At 28.7% G+C, this 21,407-nt stretch overlaps 2 protein-coding genes across 3 annotated transcripts; both read right to left on the reverse strand.

Annotated features, from left to right (window-relative positions):
- Positions 1-93: 93 nt before the first annotated feature.
- LOC11420536 (B-box zinc finger protein 18) lies at positions 94-3,052 on the reverse strand. Of its 2 annotated transcripts, XM_003612080.4 has the most exons (6): positions 2,847-3,050; positions 2,587-2,703; positions 2,009-2,105; positions 1,804-1,919; positions 1,205-1,450; positions 94-412 (listed from the first exon to the last, which is right to left on the reverse strand). In XM_003612080.4, exons 2-6 carry the CDS (start codon positions 2,677-2,679, stop codon positions 407-409), a joined length of 558 nt encoding a protein of 185 aa, XP_003612128.1. In that variant the 5' UTR covers positions 2,680-2,703; positions 2,847-3,050; the 3' UTR covers positions 94-406. The 2 variants fall into 2 exon arrangements, with proteins under 2 accessions (XP_003612128.1, XP_013453547.1); XM_013598093.3 differs by lacking the exon at positions 94-412 and having other exon boundaries at positions 419-1,450; positions 2,847-3,052.
- A 5,881-nt stretch (positions 3,053-8,933) lies between these two features.
- Positions 8,934-20,488, reverse strand: LOC112422003 (histone-lysine N-methyltransferase EZA1). Its single transcript, XM_024784699.2, has 10 exons — positions 20,450-20,488; positions 19,811-19,951; positions 19,647-19,697; positions 19,376-19,557; positions 19,159-19,270; positions 18,409-18,549; positions 17,976-18,157; positions 17,759-17,870; positions 9,117-9,224; positions 8,934-9,020 (listed from the first exon to the last, which is right to left on the reverse strand). The coding sequence occupies exons 1-10, from the start codon at positions 20,486-20,488 to the stop codon at positions 8,934-8,936; spliced, it is 1,155 nt and encodes a 384-aa protein (XP_024640467.2).
- Between the last annotated feature and the right edge of the window lie 919 nt (positions 20,489-21,407).

The following is a 21,407-nucleotide window of genomic DNA, read 5'->3' on the forward strand; positions in this document are numbered from 1 at the left end:
ATGGTGTCTTTTAGAAATTGATATTAGATGCTCAATAATTCACAAACAACGACAAAAACAAGGCAGCAGTCCTTTGATTTCTGCCATCAATTGTGGTTTGGCTAAACACATTTTCTATTTTTATTTTTTGAAAAAGAAGTATTATCCTCTATGTCATGGGGGGGGAGCACAAATGTCACATACAAAACTGAAACCAAAAACAAATTTCAACACACTATTCATTGAAAAGGGGGTCAGAGGTGTATAATAAACAATGCTTTGCAGTACAGATTCTATGTGTTGAACTAAAAAACTAAATTCCTACATGAGAGAACAAATTCTTTAGACTCGCATTGCTTTGTAGCATGATCTATGGTAGATTTCTGATGTAAGATCCTGTTGGAATCGGACTGCCTTGTAGCACGATCTATGGCTGCCAAGATAAACAAAAAACATTCATGAGATGCATATGCATGTCAATCAGACATGCTTTGGAACGTGTAACGGTAAATCAAACATACGCTTAAAAGCTTCTACTTAATCCTGTCATTGGATGATTGCATTGAAGACAGAAAGATGAATGGTTTGTGGTTCGGAAAAATAACAAAATAATAAGGAACCAATCTGCAAAAGTTCAAGATATATTTTACATAGAAACTTTTTAAGGTAATATTTCAAACCACAATCATAAACACATGGATATTGGCCTTGCAATGTTAATTTCTGTAGAATGCATCAGTAGAGAGGATTCATCTCAATTATTGTTGATGTCCCTTTAAGTAAAGCTGGTCATTTGATTTCACAAGATGAGATGAAATAGTGGAACTGAATCCCTCAAGGTGGATGATTGCTCATTCATTGGACTAGCTCAAATTTTGAAAGATCGAATTCAAGTTCAAACGCGACAAGTTTTATTTGTAGATAATCATAATTTCAACAATCACATCACTTTGCAATATCAGTCCTATATCCCAATCATAACTACATTAGCTATACATACAAGTTCATTATATTTAATGCATTAGAGATGAATCTAGCACCACTAACTAGAAATTATTCATATTTAGCGTGATTACTTTGTACCAGTAGCAACAGCCAATAGCCAATATGTTTATCAATTTCACTCTAAGTATATTTTGCGGTATCTAATTTATGTTAAACACGCATTTATCACAGCAGAAATTTATAACCAGCAGAACAAAGTTTACTTCCCATGAACTCTAACCTGATTATTTGATGCATGTTCATGTATTCTGTTGTTAGGCTTCATGTTCAAATCAATCAATTTATTTTCCATCTTAGAATTCCCATCAGCATTAGGTTCTGAAGTTGGAACCGGAGGCATCCTATGATTTTGTTGCTTCTCTCCCATTTTTTGTTTAGGAAGTGGACTTTGTCCTCTTTTAATATCACCTGGATCTAGAGGTTGTGAAGCCGGGTTGTCTGCATTACTAGGTTTATCACCTGGAAACTATGAAACAAAGAGGTATTATACATAAATTTGAAGGCATGAAGAAGAAAATTTCAAGAGAGTAAACAATCATTTTAGTCCCTAAATGTGTGAAACGATGTCACTATAATCCCTGAACGTATCAAATTTCAAAAACAACCCCGAGAATGACTAACAAAAGATACATTTGAGGACCAAACTAACTAATAAAAGAAGCATACACGGACCGAACTGACTAATAAAAGACACATTCAGGTATACTTTTATAGTAATTTTGATACATCGAGGGACTGTAGTGACTGCCTCACACATTCAAGGATTAAAATTACTATAATCAATTCAAGACTAATTCATTTTATAAAGGATAGACACACCTCAACTCTTTGCCTAAAGAGAAGATATCTTCCATGCGTTCTTTTGCCACCAACATGAACTATCATATCACATTGCAAACAAAGGGAACTTCCATCTGTTTCGCAATAGAAGAAAGCTGCAACAAGATTGAGAAAAACAAATTCATAAGCAACGAAAAACATCAGAAGAACAACACTACAAGGATCAAAAGAAGAAAGTTCTTACCAGGTGCATTCTCACATATGTCGCACCGCGGCACGTCGCTCGGACTTGCAAGACCAACCCTAACATGTCTACTAGCTAACTTATTGCACATATGAACCTGCAATTTCCAAAAGTTACAAACTTTGAACCATCAGTTGAAAGACATTGACCAGGAAAATCACTCAAATTAAAATACCAGATTTAAACATAAAACTAACTTAGATTTTTTTAAACAAAATCGAGAAGGAGAAATTATTTAGTAACGACGATTTTAGCTTATAAGGTCAAACTCTTACGGCTGAGCGTACACCTTAGATTTCGAATTTACACAAGTCCACAAAAAATATCAAATCAAATCGAATTATATTTATGAATTATGAAACTAAATTGCAAGTGGTCCAATCCAATCTTTAACCAAATCCAACATAAATGGACTTATTTAAATTAAGCAAGATTCTAAATTTCAATATTGCTACATTAATAATGAAACATTACACTTACAAAAAAATATCCAATTATACAAAAATTCATGGTCAATGATTAACATGAAATTGAATAGTAAATATAAGAAATCAAATCAGAGATTGATGATAAGCTACCTTCTCATCACAAGCACGACAAAGTGCAGCCTCATCAGCAGCACAGAAAACTATAGCGGCAGCACTCTCACAAGCATCACAAAGCGTTCGCATAATTGAACTCTCTAACTTTCATTGCTTCATTTTCAATCAAAAAAATAGAAACATAGTTGAAAAGTCATATACAGAACAAGAAAAAAGAAAAAAAACACCTGAATTATCTACTATAAAATAATAATAAAAAATAGATAAGAAACAAAAAAAAAAAGACAGATATTCACCAAATCCATGTGGGTTTGTTTTTTTATCAAAAAATGATGTTGGGTTGTGAAGAAGTTTGATGAAGATGGAGGTTGTTGATGATGGAAAGTTATAGGATTTTGAAGGAGTTTGGGGGACCTTTTGGTTTGGGTTGAAGGGTTTTTTTCTTCTGATTGTTGAGAAGTGAGAAATCTTAAAGAGAGACACAAACACAAATAATAATAATAAATGAATATGAGAGAGGAGAGAGAGTATTAGTATTGTTTGTTGAATGTTGTGTTGTGTTGTCAACTATGATGTTACTTGGTGGCCACAAGTTCAAAGCCAATGTGGGGTTGACACTAACTCTTCATTCATTCTCACCCACTACTTCACTTATCTCACATGGGACCCATTTTCATATATTTTTGTTTGTTTACTTATTTGCCTTTTAGTGCATGCCCCTCCCCCTCTCTCTAACCACTCAAATAAATATGAGATCTTTTCACCAAATTTTACTAATTTGGGGATTGGATTTAGATCCTTTCTTTTTACTCAATTCGATCACATTTATAAGTAAAAATTGATATTTTAAATATATTAAATAATTAATGTATCCGATCACATTTATATGTTGGATACATTAATTATTCATTGTATTTAAAAAGTTGTTTTTTCTTATAAATATAATCGGAGAGAATATATTTCTCTTTATCTTTTTTAACTCTCTTAATCTTAATCTTAATGTCTCTCCTCATTGTAATTTTGTTTTTAAGGAAAAGTAAGATCAAGAGATAAATAGTTACGAAAGATGTAGAGAATAATGTGAGAGAAAATTTAAATCTACCACCTTTACCTCTCTTCTTAAATGTAAATTTTTTTTCTTTCAAAAATTAATTCTCACATACACACACACACACACACATATATATATATATATATATATATATATATATATATATATATATATATATTGGTTCTTATAGTTTCTATTGTCGTTTAATGGTGACTAATCTTTGAGGGAGTTTGTGGGATATACAAAGGTGAGTTATCTTATCCCAATCAGATTTTTCATGCATTAGAATCAATGATAAAACCGGCCTTAACCATCTACTTAAAGAGCTCAAATTTCTTACCCCAAGGACCAATTTATTGTTGATATCAAAAATATATCTTAAGTTGTCAATTAACTGTAATAATCAAAATCATAAAAAATATTTAACTTTCCCCTCAAAAAACATGATTAGTTTTAATTTGTTGACAATATAATTTTTTTACATTACAATGTCCTACCTCCGTCCCTAAATATAGGAGCATTTTATCAAAATTACTGGAATTAAGAAAGTTGATAGTAATATTAAATTTATATATAATTACTGTTGTTTTTACAATTTTATACTTAAAAGATAGAGTTAATTTATGTTTTCAACATAATATTTATTGTTGATTGAAAAAAAAAAAGATGCAAAATAAATAAGGGTATGTTGGTAAAAAAAATAATTAATGTACTTGAAAATGTCAAAGGTGTTTTTATAATAAGGGACAAAAAAATTTCTCAAAAAGGTCTTGTAATTAGGGACGGGGTAATATTAATTAAACTTTTTTTGTTCATAATAGCTAATTAGCTAAAAACATTTTTATAAAAAATAAAAAAATTATTAGTATATTAAGTGGTTTAGAAGTGGCTACTTTTTTCTCCACGAGTTCTATATTTTGTTACGAAAACAGTAGTTGGTAATTCAACTTGTCTTTTCTCACCAACTAATTATAATTCTTCTAAATCAACTTTAAAATTATATTTGAATAAAGATTGGATGATTAATATTCTCCACTTTATTCATATAAAAAAAAGGAAGAATACTTTTTTGGGTTGTAAATAAAGTGACTAAAATTTACAATTTTGTGTTTAAGATTAATGTATCCAACTTAACAATATTGATATTGTTGGTTGAATTAACATTTAGAGATAAAGACTAATTCTTTTTGATAAGAAGTATATTAGTTAGAAATCCATCTTTTAAAGATAAATAAGTAGATGTCTGAAGTTCGTATCCCAATCCATGTATATAATATAGACAAAATTATATTTTTAGTCCCTTAACTTAATTTCAGGTAATAGTTTGGTTCTTTATTTTTTTTCATTTCAATTGGGTCCTTTTTGTCCATTTTCATATACATTTTCAAACTTCAAATTAAATATTCTTATGCAAACATAGACAAGGATCATAGATTTGAAGACTGAAAGACAATAAGAAAATAAAATCATGAATTTTAAGCTTAAAAATTCATATGTAAATGGATCAAAATGACAAAATTGAAATGAAAAAAAAGATAAAGGACTAAACTCTTATCTAAAATAAAATTAAAGGACTAAAAATATAATTTTACCTATAATATATTATATCCCTACCAATTGGACTAATTTTATATCGCTCACACTCGATCAACTTTAAAATTTATTTCAAAATAAGTGTTGTCTATTCTTTATCTAACAATGTAGATCTATAAATACAGAATATATGGATGATGACAAAAATCCAAATGTGACTAACTCTATTGAAAATCCTAAAAATTCTATGACACCATTGACACGTGTCCTTTATGATTATTATTTAATTATTTTATGAGAAAGATGATTAATGATTCAACTTGCTTATCTCCCAACTTCCCTTTTGGGATTTTGTCAAAAATAATTTCCCTTTTTAGCGAAACAAAATATTGCAAATATTTTCTCGTGCAATAAATTATATGCAGTTTAGAGGGCTTGGTGGATTTAGATTGATATCTACGGTAGTGAAGGGTGACGTGTGAAAGACTCAACATATTTAATTAACTTTCCATAGTTGAGCTAAAAAACAAATTAAATACAGTCTAGATTGCTGTTCACGGGTCCATAAATAGGAGGACATTAATAATAAATCCACAATTATTGTGGCTCCTAGAAAGAACTATGTTCAGTTTGTCTTCAAAACCTCTAAAGTAGTTTCTTCTCAATCATTTTATGTTTAGAGAAGGCTCACACATTTTGAAAGCTAACAGTTTTAACAAGAGATTTGGATTATGATTTTTCAAGAGAACACGTGGTTAGGCTTAGGCAGTCAGTTAAATTTTCTGTCTTATTTTCTTTTACTCTCTAATTAATAGTATATGTAAACTTGTAAAAAAAAAAAAGGTTTAATTGATCATTTGATCCCTTAACTTAATTCTTTATTTTGAATTGATCCCCTAATTATTAAACGTTTTAAAATGGTCTTTTATCTTTGTTTTAGTCATCATTTTGGTCATATTTTATTAATTTTAAATTCCTTAAAAAGAAGACCGTTCGTTAAAGGAGGTCCATCAAATCTAACGGTGTATCACCAACACATAATTTATATTGCTTTCTTCCTCTCCTTCTTCCCATTCATCTTCTTCATATAACTATCATCAATATTCATGAACTAAACCCAGAAAAATCATGAATATTATAATTTTGTTTCGACCAAATGAATGAATGAAAGGAGAAAAGGAACGGTGAACTTCACTACTGGGGTAGAACAAACTAAAAAACACAAAATGAAAGTGACGTTGTTGAACAACCTTAAACGACATTTCTGTTCCAACATCATCACAACAACAACAACCTTAAATTCCTCAAAAAAGAAAATCCCTTGTCGCTAAAAGAACCTTGCCGTCACAAGCTCAACAAGCACTCAGTGAACATCTTCGTTCCACAAGATCCAACCCTTATGCTTTTGCATATCAGATTTCCAAAAACTCATTTCATTCTCTCTCTAATATCATTTCAAAGTTGGGTTCCATTTCACCAAAAAAAAGTTGGATTCATTCACCAAAAAAGTTGAAAAGTTCCAAAGGAGGAGGTCGGTGAGACTGAGGAGCGTATTTCTTCAATCTCTCATAACTGTTTTCCGTCATTTCCATGGTCATCACGGATGACGACACAAAACTAACAAAATAAGACTCATGAATTTTCCAACTTAGAAATCGTACCCTTATTTTCTAAAAATCCAACGATTGTTACATGCCATGTATGTATTCTCCAACAATTTGAAGGTACTTCTTGAATTGATATTGATTTCACTTGTGAATCATTGTTTCTTCTCCAATTCAATGTTTGTGGGTTCCCCCGTCTTCTCTCTTCTCTGGCGTTGATGAAAGAGGGGTAAAAAGGCTTATTGTTGATTTTTTTGGCATCTGAAAGAGGGGGAAACAATTGGGTTTAATTTTTTGTATTTGTGAGTTGGTAGGTTTGATTCATGATTTTTTTGGGTTTAGTTCATGAATGTTGATGATGGTTTTATGAAGAAGATGAAGATGAAGAAGAAGAGGAAGAAAGCAATATAAATTATGTGTTGGTGATACACCGTTAAATCCGACGGACCTCCTTTATCCAACGATCTTCTTTTTAAGGGATTTAAAATTTATAAAATAGGACCAAAATGATGACTAAAACAAAGATAAAAGACCATTTTAAAACTTTTAATAGTTAGGGGACCGATTCGAAATAAATAATTAAGTTAAGGGACCAAATGATTAATTAAGCCAAAAAAAATATATATACCACAACACTTATAAGGTATTATTTTCTATTTAATATTTATGACAATAAAAATTAATCAACAGTTATTAAGATTAATTTAGTAGCTTGGCCTGTCCTTCCTGTGTCATTCTCTTATATTTATTTATAATTTCTTAGTTTATGTGAAATAATCTAATACGACAATGGACGAGAGAGTAATGAATTCACTAACCACTTGATCACATATTTGCTTTACCACAATAAGCACTTATAGTTTACTATGCAATTATGAGAACATATTTTTGGTCTTTAACGTTATGGTTTTAAGGGAAAGAGTCATGATAATCCAGTGTTCAGCCAAGAGACAAGTAAAATATGATTGATGATTATCCTAGCTTAAATTTGACCTTGCGCTTGTTGACGTTGGCCTTGCGTTTGTTGCACCATCACCCACCGTCATCGCAACATTTGCATCATTTGGTGTTGTTACAACAACATTTGAGTCCACTTATCTTCATCAGTGTTTGCACTCTAGTTCCCTGGAGGTCGATCATGTCTCATTTGTTCAGCCATATCGTTCATATAATTTTATAGTGCAATTGTCAAAACTAAGGAAACTAATACATCTTGTATTATAGAGTAGTCCATAATACAAAGCATTATATAGTGATATACAATTGCAAAAGTTACCTAATTATACATTACAAACCCAAAAACTTGTTTTAAAAATATATTTTTTTCAAGTTGTATTATATAAGGGAAGTTCCTCGTTTTACATATAACTCAAAATAAAATGAAAGTTTAATGTTGCGTTTAGTTTACTAAAAAGTAAACACGGAACAATACAACACAAGATAGAGCAACAAATACAAATTATTATATTATTGAATAATTTTTTATAGTATACATTTTTGATAGATAAAAGATTATTTTAGTATTTTAGACAACTTGTATTTGAGACAAAAAAAACTGTATTTTAGTTCAGTGAAATACAATAATTTAAGTTTTTGTTATGCCGCTTACCTCTATTTTGTTTTGTTCCTTAAAACAATTTTACAATCAAACATTGTAAAACTTGTCATATCCTATTATTCATTTTTTTAATAGATAAATGCACCTTAAATATAAATTAAAGTATATTAATTAGCATCATATACACAATCAATACACCTTCACATAGCTTTATCCTTATCCTTATTAACGTGCTTAGAAACAAAACTAAAAACTATAAGATAAGATAACATCTTGACGAGTTCTTTAAGTACAACCCTAATATATTCGGAATAATGTTTCACAATTGGTAAAAAAAAAAAAGACAATTTTGTAGAAGCAACAAAAAAAGTACATAGCAAAATTTTGGACCATTGTGGGTGACACGTCAGCGAAGATTAAGTCAAAAGTGGTCTTGGGGGGCCAAAATTGCCAAAGATCCAATACATATGAGACTGTTTTGGATTTTAATTAGTTAGGGGGCCAAAATCACAACTTTTAAAAAGATAGGGACCAAAAGTACAATTAAACTTATATATTACTAATGAGGTATTGTCAGAATATTGAAACCGCGTGTGAGATGAGAGGAGGGTGGAAAAAATAACAGCCTTATCTTTGCCTACAGCTCTTCAATCCAAGCCATATGGACGACACTTTCAAATCCACACAAACAATCATATTTTACACACCATGATAATGTTGCAATCTATTCAAAATAAAAGGCAATAAAGCAAGCCACAAAATCCCAAATATTATTGGACTAAAATAGAAAATATTGAAAGCTAAAAGAGTAGATGTTCACCTGAAAACTAATAACATTAAATAAAGGATAAAACAAAGAATCAACGACATCTTTAGGGCCATAAGTTATTTGTAATTCACGGAGATAATGCCATCTTTCTTCAACTTCCTAAAATGTACATTTAATCAAAGATAATTAGAATGGTTATTATTTAAATATAGTAAAGGTAATATAAATAAACATTTCTATATACCTGAGCTCAATTTGCATGTTGTCATTCTTCTCTCTTTTTCTTTGAATTTCGTTCTGTGAGGTCAACCTAAAATGCCAAAAAAGGAAATAAAAAAAAATGAGGCAAAAAATGAACATTTGGGTGTAGAATCATGACACTTATATATTCTCACATCTTTGTTATCTATATTTCCAAGAAACTTAAATGATTCAGCTTTTGAAATCTTAGCAAAAAAAATGAAGCAATTGAATAATGTGTTACCTCCAAATCTATTCATATAGAAATATATATATTAACTCTTTTTTGTTGCTTCTTCCATTATAAGTGGTTCACTTTCTTGCTTTTTGGATACTGTTGTACAACACCACAGAACCAAGTTACTTGCAGTTAGGAAAGAAAAGGATTTTTTTTTTTTGAAGGAAGGAAAGAAAAGGATTGAAGACATTGTTATCTTGTCATGATTAATGGTAATATATGACACTAAAACACTAACTATTACATGAATCCCAATCTTTTCAACTACATTTTTCTATTCCTTACTCGCCCATTAACTTCCTTCAATTTCAAACTTTCTATTAACATGACGGGTGAAAATGTACTTGCAAATAAATATATAAAACCAAATATATTTTGTAGATAAGAAAATATAGTATATGGATAATTTATATAATGTCTTAATAATGTCACTAGACTCATAATAATATCTTACGTTTTCATTTTGGTTTGTTCAAAAAAAATAAAAAAATATCTTACGTTTTCATTTTCGTTTATGGATCCATGTGACATTGGAATTTCAACATACATGTAGCTAGCAACTTCCTTGCAAATCATGAACTTCAAAACTAAGTTCCTGTATATAAGGAAACTACAAAGCATGAATTGCATATAACAATACATATAATATAGTTTTAAAGTGTAAGGTGAAAAATAGAAAAAAAGGTAACAATGATCACCACGTTGTTCTCTGTCACCTTCTGGCTCTGACCAAATTGGTTGCTTTACTTTCTCAAAAGTAAACCATTAAATTAGTTAATTAACAAAAACATGTGTTAAGAAATGAATGTAGAACATTGTTGCTTACTAGATATATAATTTGTTGATCAGGGTATTTGTGCAAAGTACGACAAAAGAGCTATAAAGAAATTACAAAAATAAAGACACAAGATATTCATTATCACGTTAGACAACATGGGCAATGAAAAAAATGCAAAAATTATGCTGGTAGTTTTGAAGTATTTACTAAACACTTAGGACATAAAAGGTGGTCAAATTTTTTAAATTGGCACTCAAACTTCTGTTCAAATATATCTCAGTGTGAGATTCATTTTCTCTATTATCTTCAGAATGTTGTCCATTTTCCTTGATGTTTTTGCACCGCTCCTATATATTTTGATTCATAGAATTTGTTCAGATGATAAAACATTGCTTGAACATATAAGCTTGGTTAGGGTTTAAATCCACACCTATTTCTGTATTTTGGAAAAAATCATTCATTTGCTCTTTGATAACTTCTTCTTCATAATGTTTATCAAAAATACCATCCTCCATAGCTAATTATGAAACATCACTCTTCTCTCAATTGATGTTAATTATGGAAAATAATTAAATAATATTGACCACAACATGGTAAGATTGAAGGAAGACATAATAACGAAGGAAATGGTAAGATTGAAGGAAGCACACAAATGGTGAGAATTTATAAACATAAACACAACGCAACTAATAATCACATAAGAGTCGGTGATTAAATCAATTGGTTAAAAAGAGAAACCCTAAAATTAGTCACGAAAATATAAGGTATAATCGAACCACATTTTCTCCTTCAATTTATAGTGGAAAATAAAAGGTATAATCCTCTAGCAAAAATAATTACACATAACAATCTATGTACTATTTCAAAGAATCGACCATCCTACTGAACTCACTTTGATTTATTCAAGTCGTTTCTCTTGGATTTGTTTTTTCAATAGATTTATCTCTTTGTCCAAATTTTGACTAATGTTTGTTGCTCCCCCTCCATGTTTTTCCTATCCAAATATACAATAAAAAAATTGTTAACATATCCTAAAAAATTGGAAACAATAAAACACATAAATCGTGTTTTGTTGACAATTATATTCACAATTCTAAAAAAAATGTTAAAATTATTGATGAAACAACCTACAAAAAATAAATTGAACAAAGATGAGAGTTGAAAGAGAAACAAACTTGAAGTTCAAAGGTAGAGTTTGTGGTATTGGTGAAACTATGAAAATAAAAACTAGCTTTGATAAAAATAAAAAAAGAGTAGATGAAACAAAAGAAGTTGTTTTGATTCCTTAAAAAAATGTTGTTTTGATAAAAAAAAAAAAAAAAAAAAAAAAAAAAAAAAGAGTAGATGAAACGAAAGAAGCTTTAACTCATTCATTTTAAATAAGAGTGTGGAAGAGAATTGTTCATTCTTTTATACATCTTTTTGGGGTGCCACCATCTTAAATGCAAATATATTTTTTCTTTAAAGGATATATTGACTAGTTAATAGAATTGTGAAAATTTAGAATATTTTCATTTTTAATAAAAAATATTAAATGAAAATAAATATATTTGATATAATAAAGTTTTGAATATTTTATCAATTCTGTTTTTTGTTTTTTTTACCAAATCAATTCTGCTTCTTAAATTATCTAAAAAAGTAATTTTAATATATTTTCTTGAAATTGAAAAATGATAAGAAGAAAGAAATTAAAAAGTTATTCTCTTTTTAAGACAATAATAATGTCTCGAATATGAATTCAACCACCTACCACCAAAAGATAAGAACAAAATTCAATACTCACATATCTTAATGTTATTTTAAAAAAAAATCAAGATATTTATTATTCTATTTCAACATTGTTACTAATTTACTATAAAAAAATTACCTAAATGACTTATTTTTAATCAATAATAATTGAATCCATTTTTAAAATGCTTTGGTACTAAATTTTCTCATTCAAATATTTAAAAAATTATGAATATACTATAACTTTGTTGACTAATTATTGATATTAACACAAGAAAATAATTCATGAGAATTTTGTTTTTTGACCAAACATGAGAATAGTTAACGACACTATGATGATATTATCATAATGAATTTTTTAGGGATTTTTTTTTTTGTTACAAATTTTAGGGGAAAATAATAGTAATAAAAAAAGGAAAAAACTTAGGTACAATGGTTCTTAACTAAATTCACCATGATTTTCTTAAATTTATAATTCTCTCAAAGTTTGTTATGTCTAAAAAAATTATATTTTTAGTTAAGAACCATACAAAAAGCACCTAAGGAATTGTACCTAAGTTTTGTCTATAAAAAAAATTCTATAAATAAAATATATTTACGATATTATAACATTCTTAGTATTTTACTATAATTTTTTTTACCTAAAAGGCTTATTTTAATCTAAAATAATTGAATCCATTTTTTAAAATGATTTGGTACTAAATTTTCTCATTCAAATACTTTTAAAATTTAAGAAAATACTAACTTCTCCATATAAAATTGTAATAAAATATGAAAATACTATGAATTCGTTGACTAATTATTAATACTAACATAATAAAATTGTAACAAAAAAAAAACATAATAAAATAATTCATGAGAATTTTGTTTTTTGACCACACATGAGAATATTTAATGACAATATAATTAATGGCATTGTCATAATATTTTCTTGGTTCGGTAGACGAGATAGGGCTACATGCATGTATGTAGAACTACTAAGGTAAGACAAAGTATGTGATGAACTTCTAAGATTCATAGATGAAGTTGGAGCCTTTAGATGACAATTTAAGAATCTCAATTCTTTTATGTTTCAATTACCTATAAGAGAGTAAGACCCCACTCTAACACTCCATACGTAGGCATATTGGATCATGTAGGATTGACAACCCTACACCCCTTAGAGCGTGTATAACCTTAGAGTGATTGGTAGGTGAAACTCAATGGATGGAGAGACGTAACAATCCTACGAAGTCATAACTTTAATAGAACCTTTGTCTCATAAATGTATGTTTACTTGTCTTTAATCCAATAAGGAATTAGAGGAGATTCGAAGAATCCTAACCGTCGCTAAAATTTTGCGATCAAACTAGGTTACTAAATCACTACTGCTTTGCACAATCAAATCAAACTTGCGAACTTCCCCCAATTTACTCTTTTAATTTATTTTATTGTTTTCATTTTCTATTTAATAAGTAACACTAATTGCCGAGTTGAAACCACAATCCATCTAGAGATATGTGAGTATCAAACGAAAAATTTACAGATGAATTCAATTATTATTGATTAAAAATAAGTAACGCTAAATGCTTGCTTGAATTATGGAACTGGGATTTTAAGAATGATTAAACTTTATTACTTTTATTACCGCGAGTTTTAAACCGCAAATCCCTGTTGTAATGATTGAACTGGGATTATTGTTTAAAAATAAAGTAACACTAAATACTTTTGTACTTTATTATTTGAAAATTGTTTGATGTATTTGACAAATTTAATCATCAAGTTTTTGACTCTGTCGTCGGAGATTGTTGATATTTTCTACAAAGAAATTCTCTTTACTTGTTTTTTAGGTTTCATTTTAATTTTTTTTATTTTTAAATTTTTAAATTTTATTTTTAGGATTCGATTCTATTTTTTGTTTTAGGGGTAATCTTATCTTTTTAGATTAGGTTAGTTAGTTGTTTTCCTTTTATTTAGGGTGGCTTTTTTAGAATAGATTTAGCTATATAGTTGTTTTTTCGTAGTTATTAAGAAAATAATTTTTTCGTACTTATTAAGAAAATAAAATAATAATAATAATAATTATAACAACTATTTTTTTTACTTAAAAAAAACAATTATTATTTTCAGTCACTTTTAGATAGTACAATGCTACTAGGGTATTTTTGTTTATGGTCATTTCAGGAAACAATTCATGGATCACTTTTCTACAAACAATTCAATCATTACTATGGGATGGCAACAACCTCTCCCAATTCAGTGAGATTATCAAGACGAACATCAGGATACAAGATATTGGAAGAATATGTTCGTAAGAATGATGCAAGCAACAAAAAGATGTTGGGAAGAGATTCACGAATATAGTTGGGAAGAGATTCATCATAAGAACTCTATAGTTAAGCGTGTTTGATTTGAAGTAGTATTTGGATGGGTGACCTACTGGGAAGTTTTCCAATAAGCGGTGAGTGACGACAAAACACGTTGAAAAGACTCGTGTTGGTTTGTAGGTCAGTCGATAATACTTCAAATCGTATGGGATTTTACATTGTTTCGCCCCGGGTGTGCAAATACAATACAATACAACTTTTCTTTGGACCACTATTCTCTCGCAATTAAACCAAGAATAACAATTTTACATTCTTAATTATCCTTCAAAATATCTTTTTTTTGCTCTATTTTAATTAACAAACTTTTCTTATCTTATATATAACAAAAAAATGGAAGTGAAATTAATGTTCTTTGAGTTTTGTCATTTTAAAAGGCAAAGTTCATCATGTCCATGCTGAAGCATTCTATCATGAAATTTGCTTTTTTGACATCCATTGTTTCCTAGAAACCCATAGAAATGACCAAAAACTCAGCGGTAGTTAACTACCACCGATTTTTTAGTTATCAACCAGTGGTAGTTAACTACCGCTTGAGTGTTTTTTTTTTTTTGTCATTTCCATGTGTTTTTAGGAAACAATGTATGTAAGAAAAGAAATTCTCTGCTATCATAACCTGGCTTGAAGCTTAACAGTGTAAGGTCCAACAAGATAAAGTCCAAGATAAGCAAGGCCAAACACGGTGGAGGAGCACGTGAAGCTCTGTGCGAATTACCTCATAGAAGCACGCCCTGACTCCATCTCCACCAATTACAGTGTCTCTAACGGCCTCCTAAGATGGCTCCGCATTTCATAGAAGTCGTTAACGTTCACCGCACCTATATAAAAGTGATTCAACATCACAATTCATTTTTATCATATTTTTGCATATAACCACTTCTCTCATATACTAACTTGAGTGTTGGTGGAGTGCTAACGTGCCTGCAAACACCTTTCTCCTACATTGTGAAGACTCAACCTCTATCGCATCGGAGCACCACGAACAACCATCCTTGATCACTGATCTTCACTGGACAGATCATAAGTAGATCTCTTAAGGCTATGGCCATTGAAAGAAGCAGGCATGAAGAAACATGTATGATTGAGATATTCTTAGAGGGTCATGGAAGAACACTTGATCTTCCTTAATTCTTACATCCTTTACCAAAGTTGTAACATACCTAATCCCCTTTTCTTCTAATCTCTTCATAACATGTTAAACATCCATACACTATACAAATTCATATTGCAAAAAATTATGACGTGTAAACTATTTTTTACGCGTGGTAAGCAAAAAAAATGAAAAAGAAAAAGAAAAAGCCATCTAGGTGCCACATCAAAGATTCTGCTGCGTCAATGAGCTTAGGGGGCAATCGTGAAGAATCTTCATTTTACAAGGACGGAATTTAAAAAAAAAAATTACAAGAAGCAAAACCAAAAGTGCTCTATACTACAGAGGGTAAAGACCTATTAACCCTTTATTATATTATGTTAGTAGAGAGAGTTTGAACTCTTGACCTCATTCTTAAATTATTTCGAACGTCTCATTTCAGTTGCTTGACCTATATTACAATAATCTCTTGTAAAAGTAAACATATCAGACTTTCAATAAAAATAAGCGGCTGTGAAATCTTGTAAAATCTAACGAACTAAATAAAGATTTAAATCTGTACTTAATCCCCCAAAACTTATATTTCTGTTTTATGTCTTATAAATTTATTTCTTTTATCGATAAATAACATTTTAAAATGAATCCTTTTACTCTCAATAGTAAATCTCTGTTTTAATATTTTTACCTAGAATTGGATATGGTTATCATTGGGATTAATTAAATAGGTCTTGATTCATTCGATATACATTTCATGTTGAAATTTTACATACTCGGAATTCATATAAGATGTTATTTTACTTTTATTTTTTAAGCACTACAACTCTTCAAACATGACCACACCTTCAAAACCAGACAAAAGAAATCATATTTCACACGCAATGATAATGTTGCAATTTATTAAAAAAAAAAAAAAACGGCAATAAGCATGCCACAAAATCCCAGATATTATTGGACCTAAAATAGAAAATATTGAAAACTAACAGAGTAATTGTTCATCTGAAAGACTTATAAAATGAAATAAGGGATAAAAACAAAGAATCAAGAGCATCCTTAGGGCCATAAGTTATTTGTAATCCAATGAGGTAATGTCATCTTCCTTCAAGTTCCTGCAATTTACATTTGATCAAAGATAGTTGGATTAGTTATTAGTTAAATATAGTTAGGGTAATATAAATAAATGTTTCTATATGCCTGAGCTCAATTTTCAGGTTGTCCTTTCTTATTATTTCAATTTCATTGTTGGGGTTCTATGAGTTCAACCTAAAATGGCCAAAAAGGGAAAAATAAATGAATGAGGGAAAAAATGAACATTTTGATGTAGAACATGACATTTATATATTGTCACATCTTTGTTATATCTATTTTCTACAAGCTTGAACGATTCAGCTTTTGCAATCTTAGCAAAGTTAATGAAGCAATTGAAAAATATTTTGCTTCCTTATAAAAATATATGATTTTTTTTTTTGTGTTATTCCTTTCTTTATAGTCATAAAGTTTTTGTTGAACAACACCATATAATCAAATCAAAGAAAGGCGGCCTTGATTAATGGTAATGTGGCACTAATACACTAATGGCATGTTTGGATAAAAAGTATATTTGCAGCTTATAGCACAGACGTTTATCATAGTACGTGCTTATGCATAAGCTTACATAAGTTTTTTTATTTTATAGAAAAATAAAAAATAAATTTAATTGCTTTTGTATGCTATAAACTATTTTTATAAGCTATACATTAGAGAACTTATTAAAATAAGCCGAAAAAAAGTATGTGTAAATTGTCATAAGTTGTCTTTATAAGTTCTTCTGAATAGTCTAACAAAACTCATGTTAATAGAAAATCTCAAATTAGCTAATCCAAACAAATCCTAACTATTCCATCAATGCCAAATTGATAACCAAATATATTTTAGTAGATAGCAAAATATAGTACTCCCTCCGTCCCGAATTAGCTGAACCATTTTTTCATTTCACATGTATTAAGACAAATGTATAAAGGAGAGAGAAAAATTGTTTTAAATGCTCTTGTTAAGTATTGGTGCATTCTCCACTATCATAAATGCAAAGTGGAATATATTGAATTGAAAGTTGTGAAAGTAGTATTAATTAGAGTTATAAAAGAAAAAAAAATAATTAATATTGTATTGAAAAATGAAATGGCTCAGTTATTTTGGGACACTTTTTATTTGCAAATGGCTCAGCTATTGTGGGACGGAGGGAGTATAAATCATTTATATAATGTCATAATAATATCTTACGTTTTCATTTTCGTCCATGGATCCATGTGACATTGGAACTTCATCATACATGTAGCTAGCAACTTCCTTGCAAGTCTTCATCATAAAAAGTAAGTTCTTCGATATAAGGCAACTGCATAGCATGGGTTACATATAAAAACAATTTTAGCTTATCTCATAACATAACAACTTATGCAATAGTTTTAGGTGAGATGTGAAAAATAAGAAAGATTCATACCTATTTCTCCCAAACATTTCTATTCCCTTCAGACATAAATCTTTCTCCAAAAGTTTCCAAGTTGAAACACAAGAGTTCCCCTCAACATGTCCTTCCATTGTGGCACCTTTATTATAAAGGTCACAATGAACACCACATGGTTCTTTGTCACCTTTCGGTGTCCAAATTGGTTGTTTTTCTTTCTGAAAATTAAATCATCCGTTTTTTTTTATTAATTAATCAATTAATGAAAATTTTTGTTAAGAAATGAATAAAGAACATTGTTGCTTACTGGATATATAATTTGTTGATCATAATAGTTGTGCAAAGTACAACAAAAGATCTACAAAGAAATTACAAAAATAAAGACATGATATTTATTAATTATCATGTTAAACAACATGGTGGTGACAAAAATGCAAAATATATATATTTATAGCTTAATAGTATTTACCAAACATTTGGAACAAAAAAGGCGGTCAAAAACTTCCAAACTGGCACTTAAGCTTTTGTTCAAATATATCTCAGTTTGAGGTCCATTTTCTCCAAAATCTTCAGAATGTTGGTCCTTTTCCTTGATATTTTGATAATGCTCCTGCATATTTTGATTGAAAATATTTGTTTAGATCATAAAATATTAACTGACATTATTAAGTGACATTATTTGATAATAGGCTCTATAGAAAATACTTCTTCCCTCCCATATTAAGTGACATTATTTGATAATGTTCACTATAAACATAATACACTTTTCACATAATGTTTTCCTATCATAGCACCAAAAAAAATGAAAAGAATAAATTACATACATCGTGTTTTGTTGACAATTTTATTCACAATTCTAAAAAACATATGTTGTATTCATGAAACAAAAAATTGTGTTTTGTTGACAATTATATTCTCAATTCTAAAAAACATATGTTGTATTCATGCAAAAAAAAAAATTGTGTTTTGAGAAAAAGAGTATTTTGCAGCTTATAGCACAAGCGCTTATCATGGTAAATAAGTCAAAAAAAAGCATGTGTAAATTGTCATAAGTTCTTCCAAACAGTTTATTAAAACTCATGTTAATAGAAAATCTCAAATTATCTAATCCAAAGAGACCCTAACAATTACATCAATGCCAAATTGATATCCAAATATATTTTAGTAGATAATAAAATATAGTATAAATCATTTATATAATGTCATAATAATATCTTACGTTTTCATTTTCGCTCATGGATCCATGTGGCATTGGAACTTCAGCATACATGTAGCTAGCAACTTCCTTGCAAGTCTTCATCATGAAAAGTAAGTTCTTCGATATAAGGCAACTGTAGAGCATGAGTTACATTAAAAAACAATATTAGCTTATCTCATAACTTAATCACTTATGCAATAGTTTTAGGTGTGATGTGAAAAATAAGAAAGATTCATACCTATTTCTCCCAAACATTTCTATTCCCTTCATACATAGTTCTTTCTCCAAAAGTTTCCAATTTGAAACACAAGAGTTCCCCTCAACATGTCCTTCTATTCTGGCATCTTTATTATAAAGGTCACAATGAACACCACATGGTCCTTTCTCACCTTCCGGTGACCAAATTGGTTGTTTTTCTTTCTGAAAAGCAAATCATCGATTTTTTCTTCTTAATTAATCAATTAATAGAAATTTGTGTTAAGAAATAAATAAAGAACATTGTTGCTTACTGGATATATAATCTGTTGATCAGAATAGTCGTGCAAAGTACAACAAAAGATCTACATAGAAATTACAAAAAGAAAGACACAAGATATTTATTAATTATCATGTTAAACAACATGGTGATGACAAAAATCCAAAATATATATATTGATAGTTTAATAGTATTTACCAAACATTTGGAACAAAAAAGGCGGTCAAAAACTTCCACATATTCACTCAAGCTTTTGTTCAAACATATCTCAGTTTGAGATCCATTTTCTCCAAAATCTTCAGAATGTTGATCTTTTTCCCTAATATTTCGATAACGCTCCTGCATATTTTGATTGAAAATATTTGTTCAGATGACAAAATATTAAGTGACATTATTTGATAATAGACTCTATAGATCCCTCTCATATTAAATGACATTATTTGATAATGTTCACTATAACATAATACACTTTTCCCATATTGTTTTCCTATCATAGCACCAAAAAATGAAAAGAATAAACTACATACAACATGTTTTGTTGACAATTATATTCACAATTCTAAAAAAACATATGATGTACTCATGCAAAATAAAAATTGTGTTTTGTTGACAATTATATTCACAATTCTAAAAAACATATGTTGTACTCATGCAAAAAAAAAATTGTGTTTTGTTGACAATTATATTCACAATTCTAAAAAACATATGTTGTATATTCATGCAAAAAAATTGTGTTTTATTGACAATTATATTCACAATTCTAAGAAAACATTCATATTCATGCAAAAAAAAATAAAAATGAATTGAACAAAAACGAGAGTGTAAACATAAACAAACTTGAAGTCCAAAGGTAGAGCTTGTGGCATTTGAGGCCATTGTTGAGTCCGTGAATACAACAAATAATTTTGATAAAAAGAAAGTAGTAGAAGAAGAAGAAGAAAAATAGATGAAATAAAAGAAACAATAGCTCGTTTTAAATAAGAGTGTCGAAGAGAATAGTTTTAAATGCAAATATTTTTTTCATTAATGTATAGTTTTAAATATGTTTTTTTTGTTTTTTTATTTTTATTTTTCTTTAAAGTATACATTAGTTAATACCAGTTGTGAAAATTTAAAATATTTTCATTTTTAATAATCAAATATTAAATGAAAATAGATATTTTTTTAAGGAAAAAGAAAATAAATATATTTGACTTTTTTCCTGACAAATAAATATAGTTGATATGATTTTTTTTTTAAAGGAAATATAGTTGATATGATAAAATTTTGAATATTTTATTGATTCTCTTTCTTAAATAATTTAAAAACTATTTGTAAAATATTTTCTTGAAATTGAAAAATTATAAAAAGAAAGAAAATAAAAATTTATTCTCTTTTCAAAACAATAATAATGTCTCAAATATAAATACGACGATGTAACACCAAAAGATAAGAACAAAATTTAATGCTCACATATCTAATGATATTTAAAAAAAAAAAATCAATGGTAAATTAATACATTTGTTATTGTATTATAATATTCTTAATAATTTACTATAAATAAAATTACCTTAAAGGCTTATATTCTTTATTTATACATTGACCGTGTATTTTTTTTTTAAAAGAATTGACCGTGTATTTTAAAATGCTTTGCTATTAACTATTCTCATGTCTGGTCTAAAAAAATCTTACGAATTATTTTCTTATGTTAATATTGATAATTAGTCAATAACTTTAAAGTATTTTCATATTTTATTATGACTATATGTGGAAAAGTTGGTATTTTCTTGATTTTAAAAATATTTGAATGAGAAAA

Source organism: Medicago truncatula, chromosome 5 (assembly GCF_003473485.1).
Source record: "Medicago truncatula cultivar Jemalong A17 chromosome 5, MtrunA17r5.0-ANR, whole genome shotgun sequence".
In the NCBI taxonomy this organism is placed as follows: Eukaryota; Viridiplantae; Streptophyta; class Magnoliopsida; order Fabales; family Fabaceae; genus Medicago; species Medicago truncatula.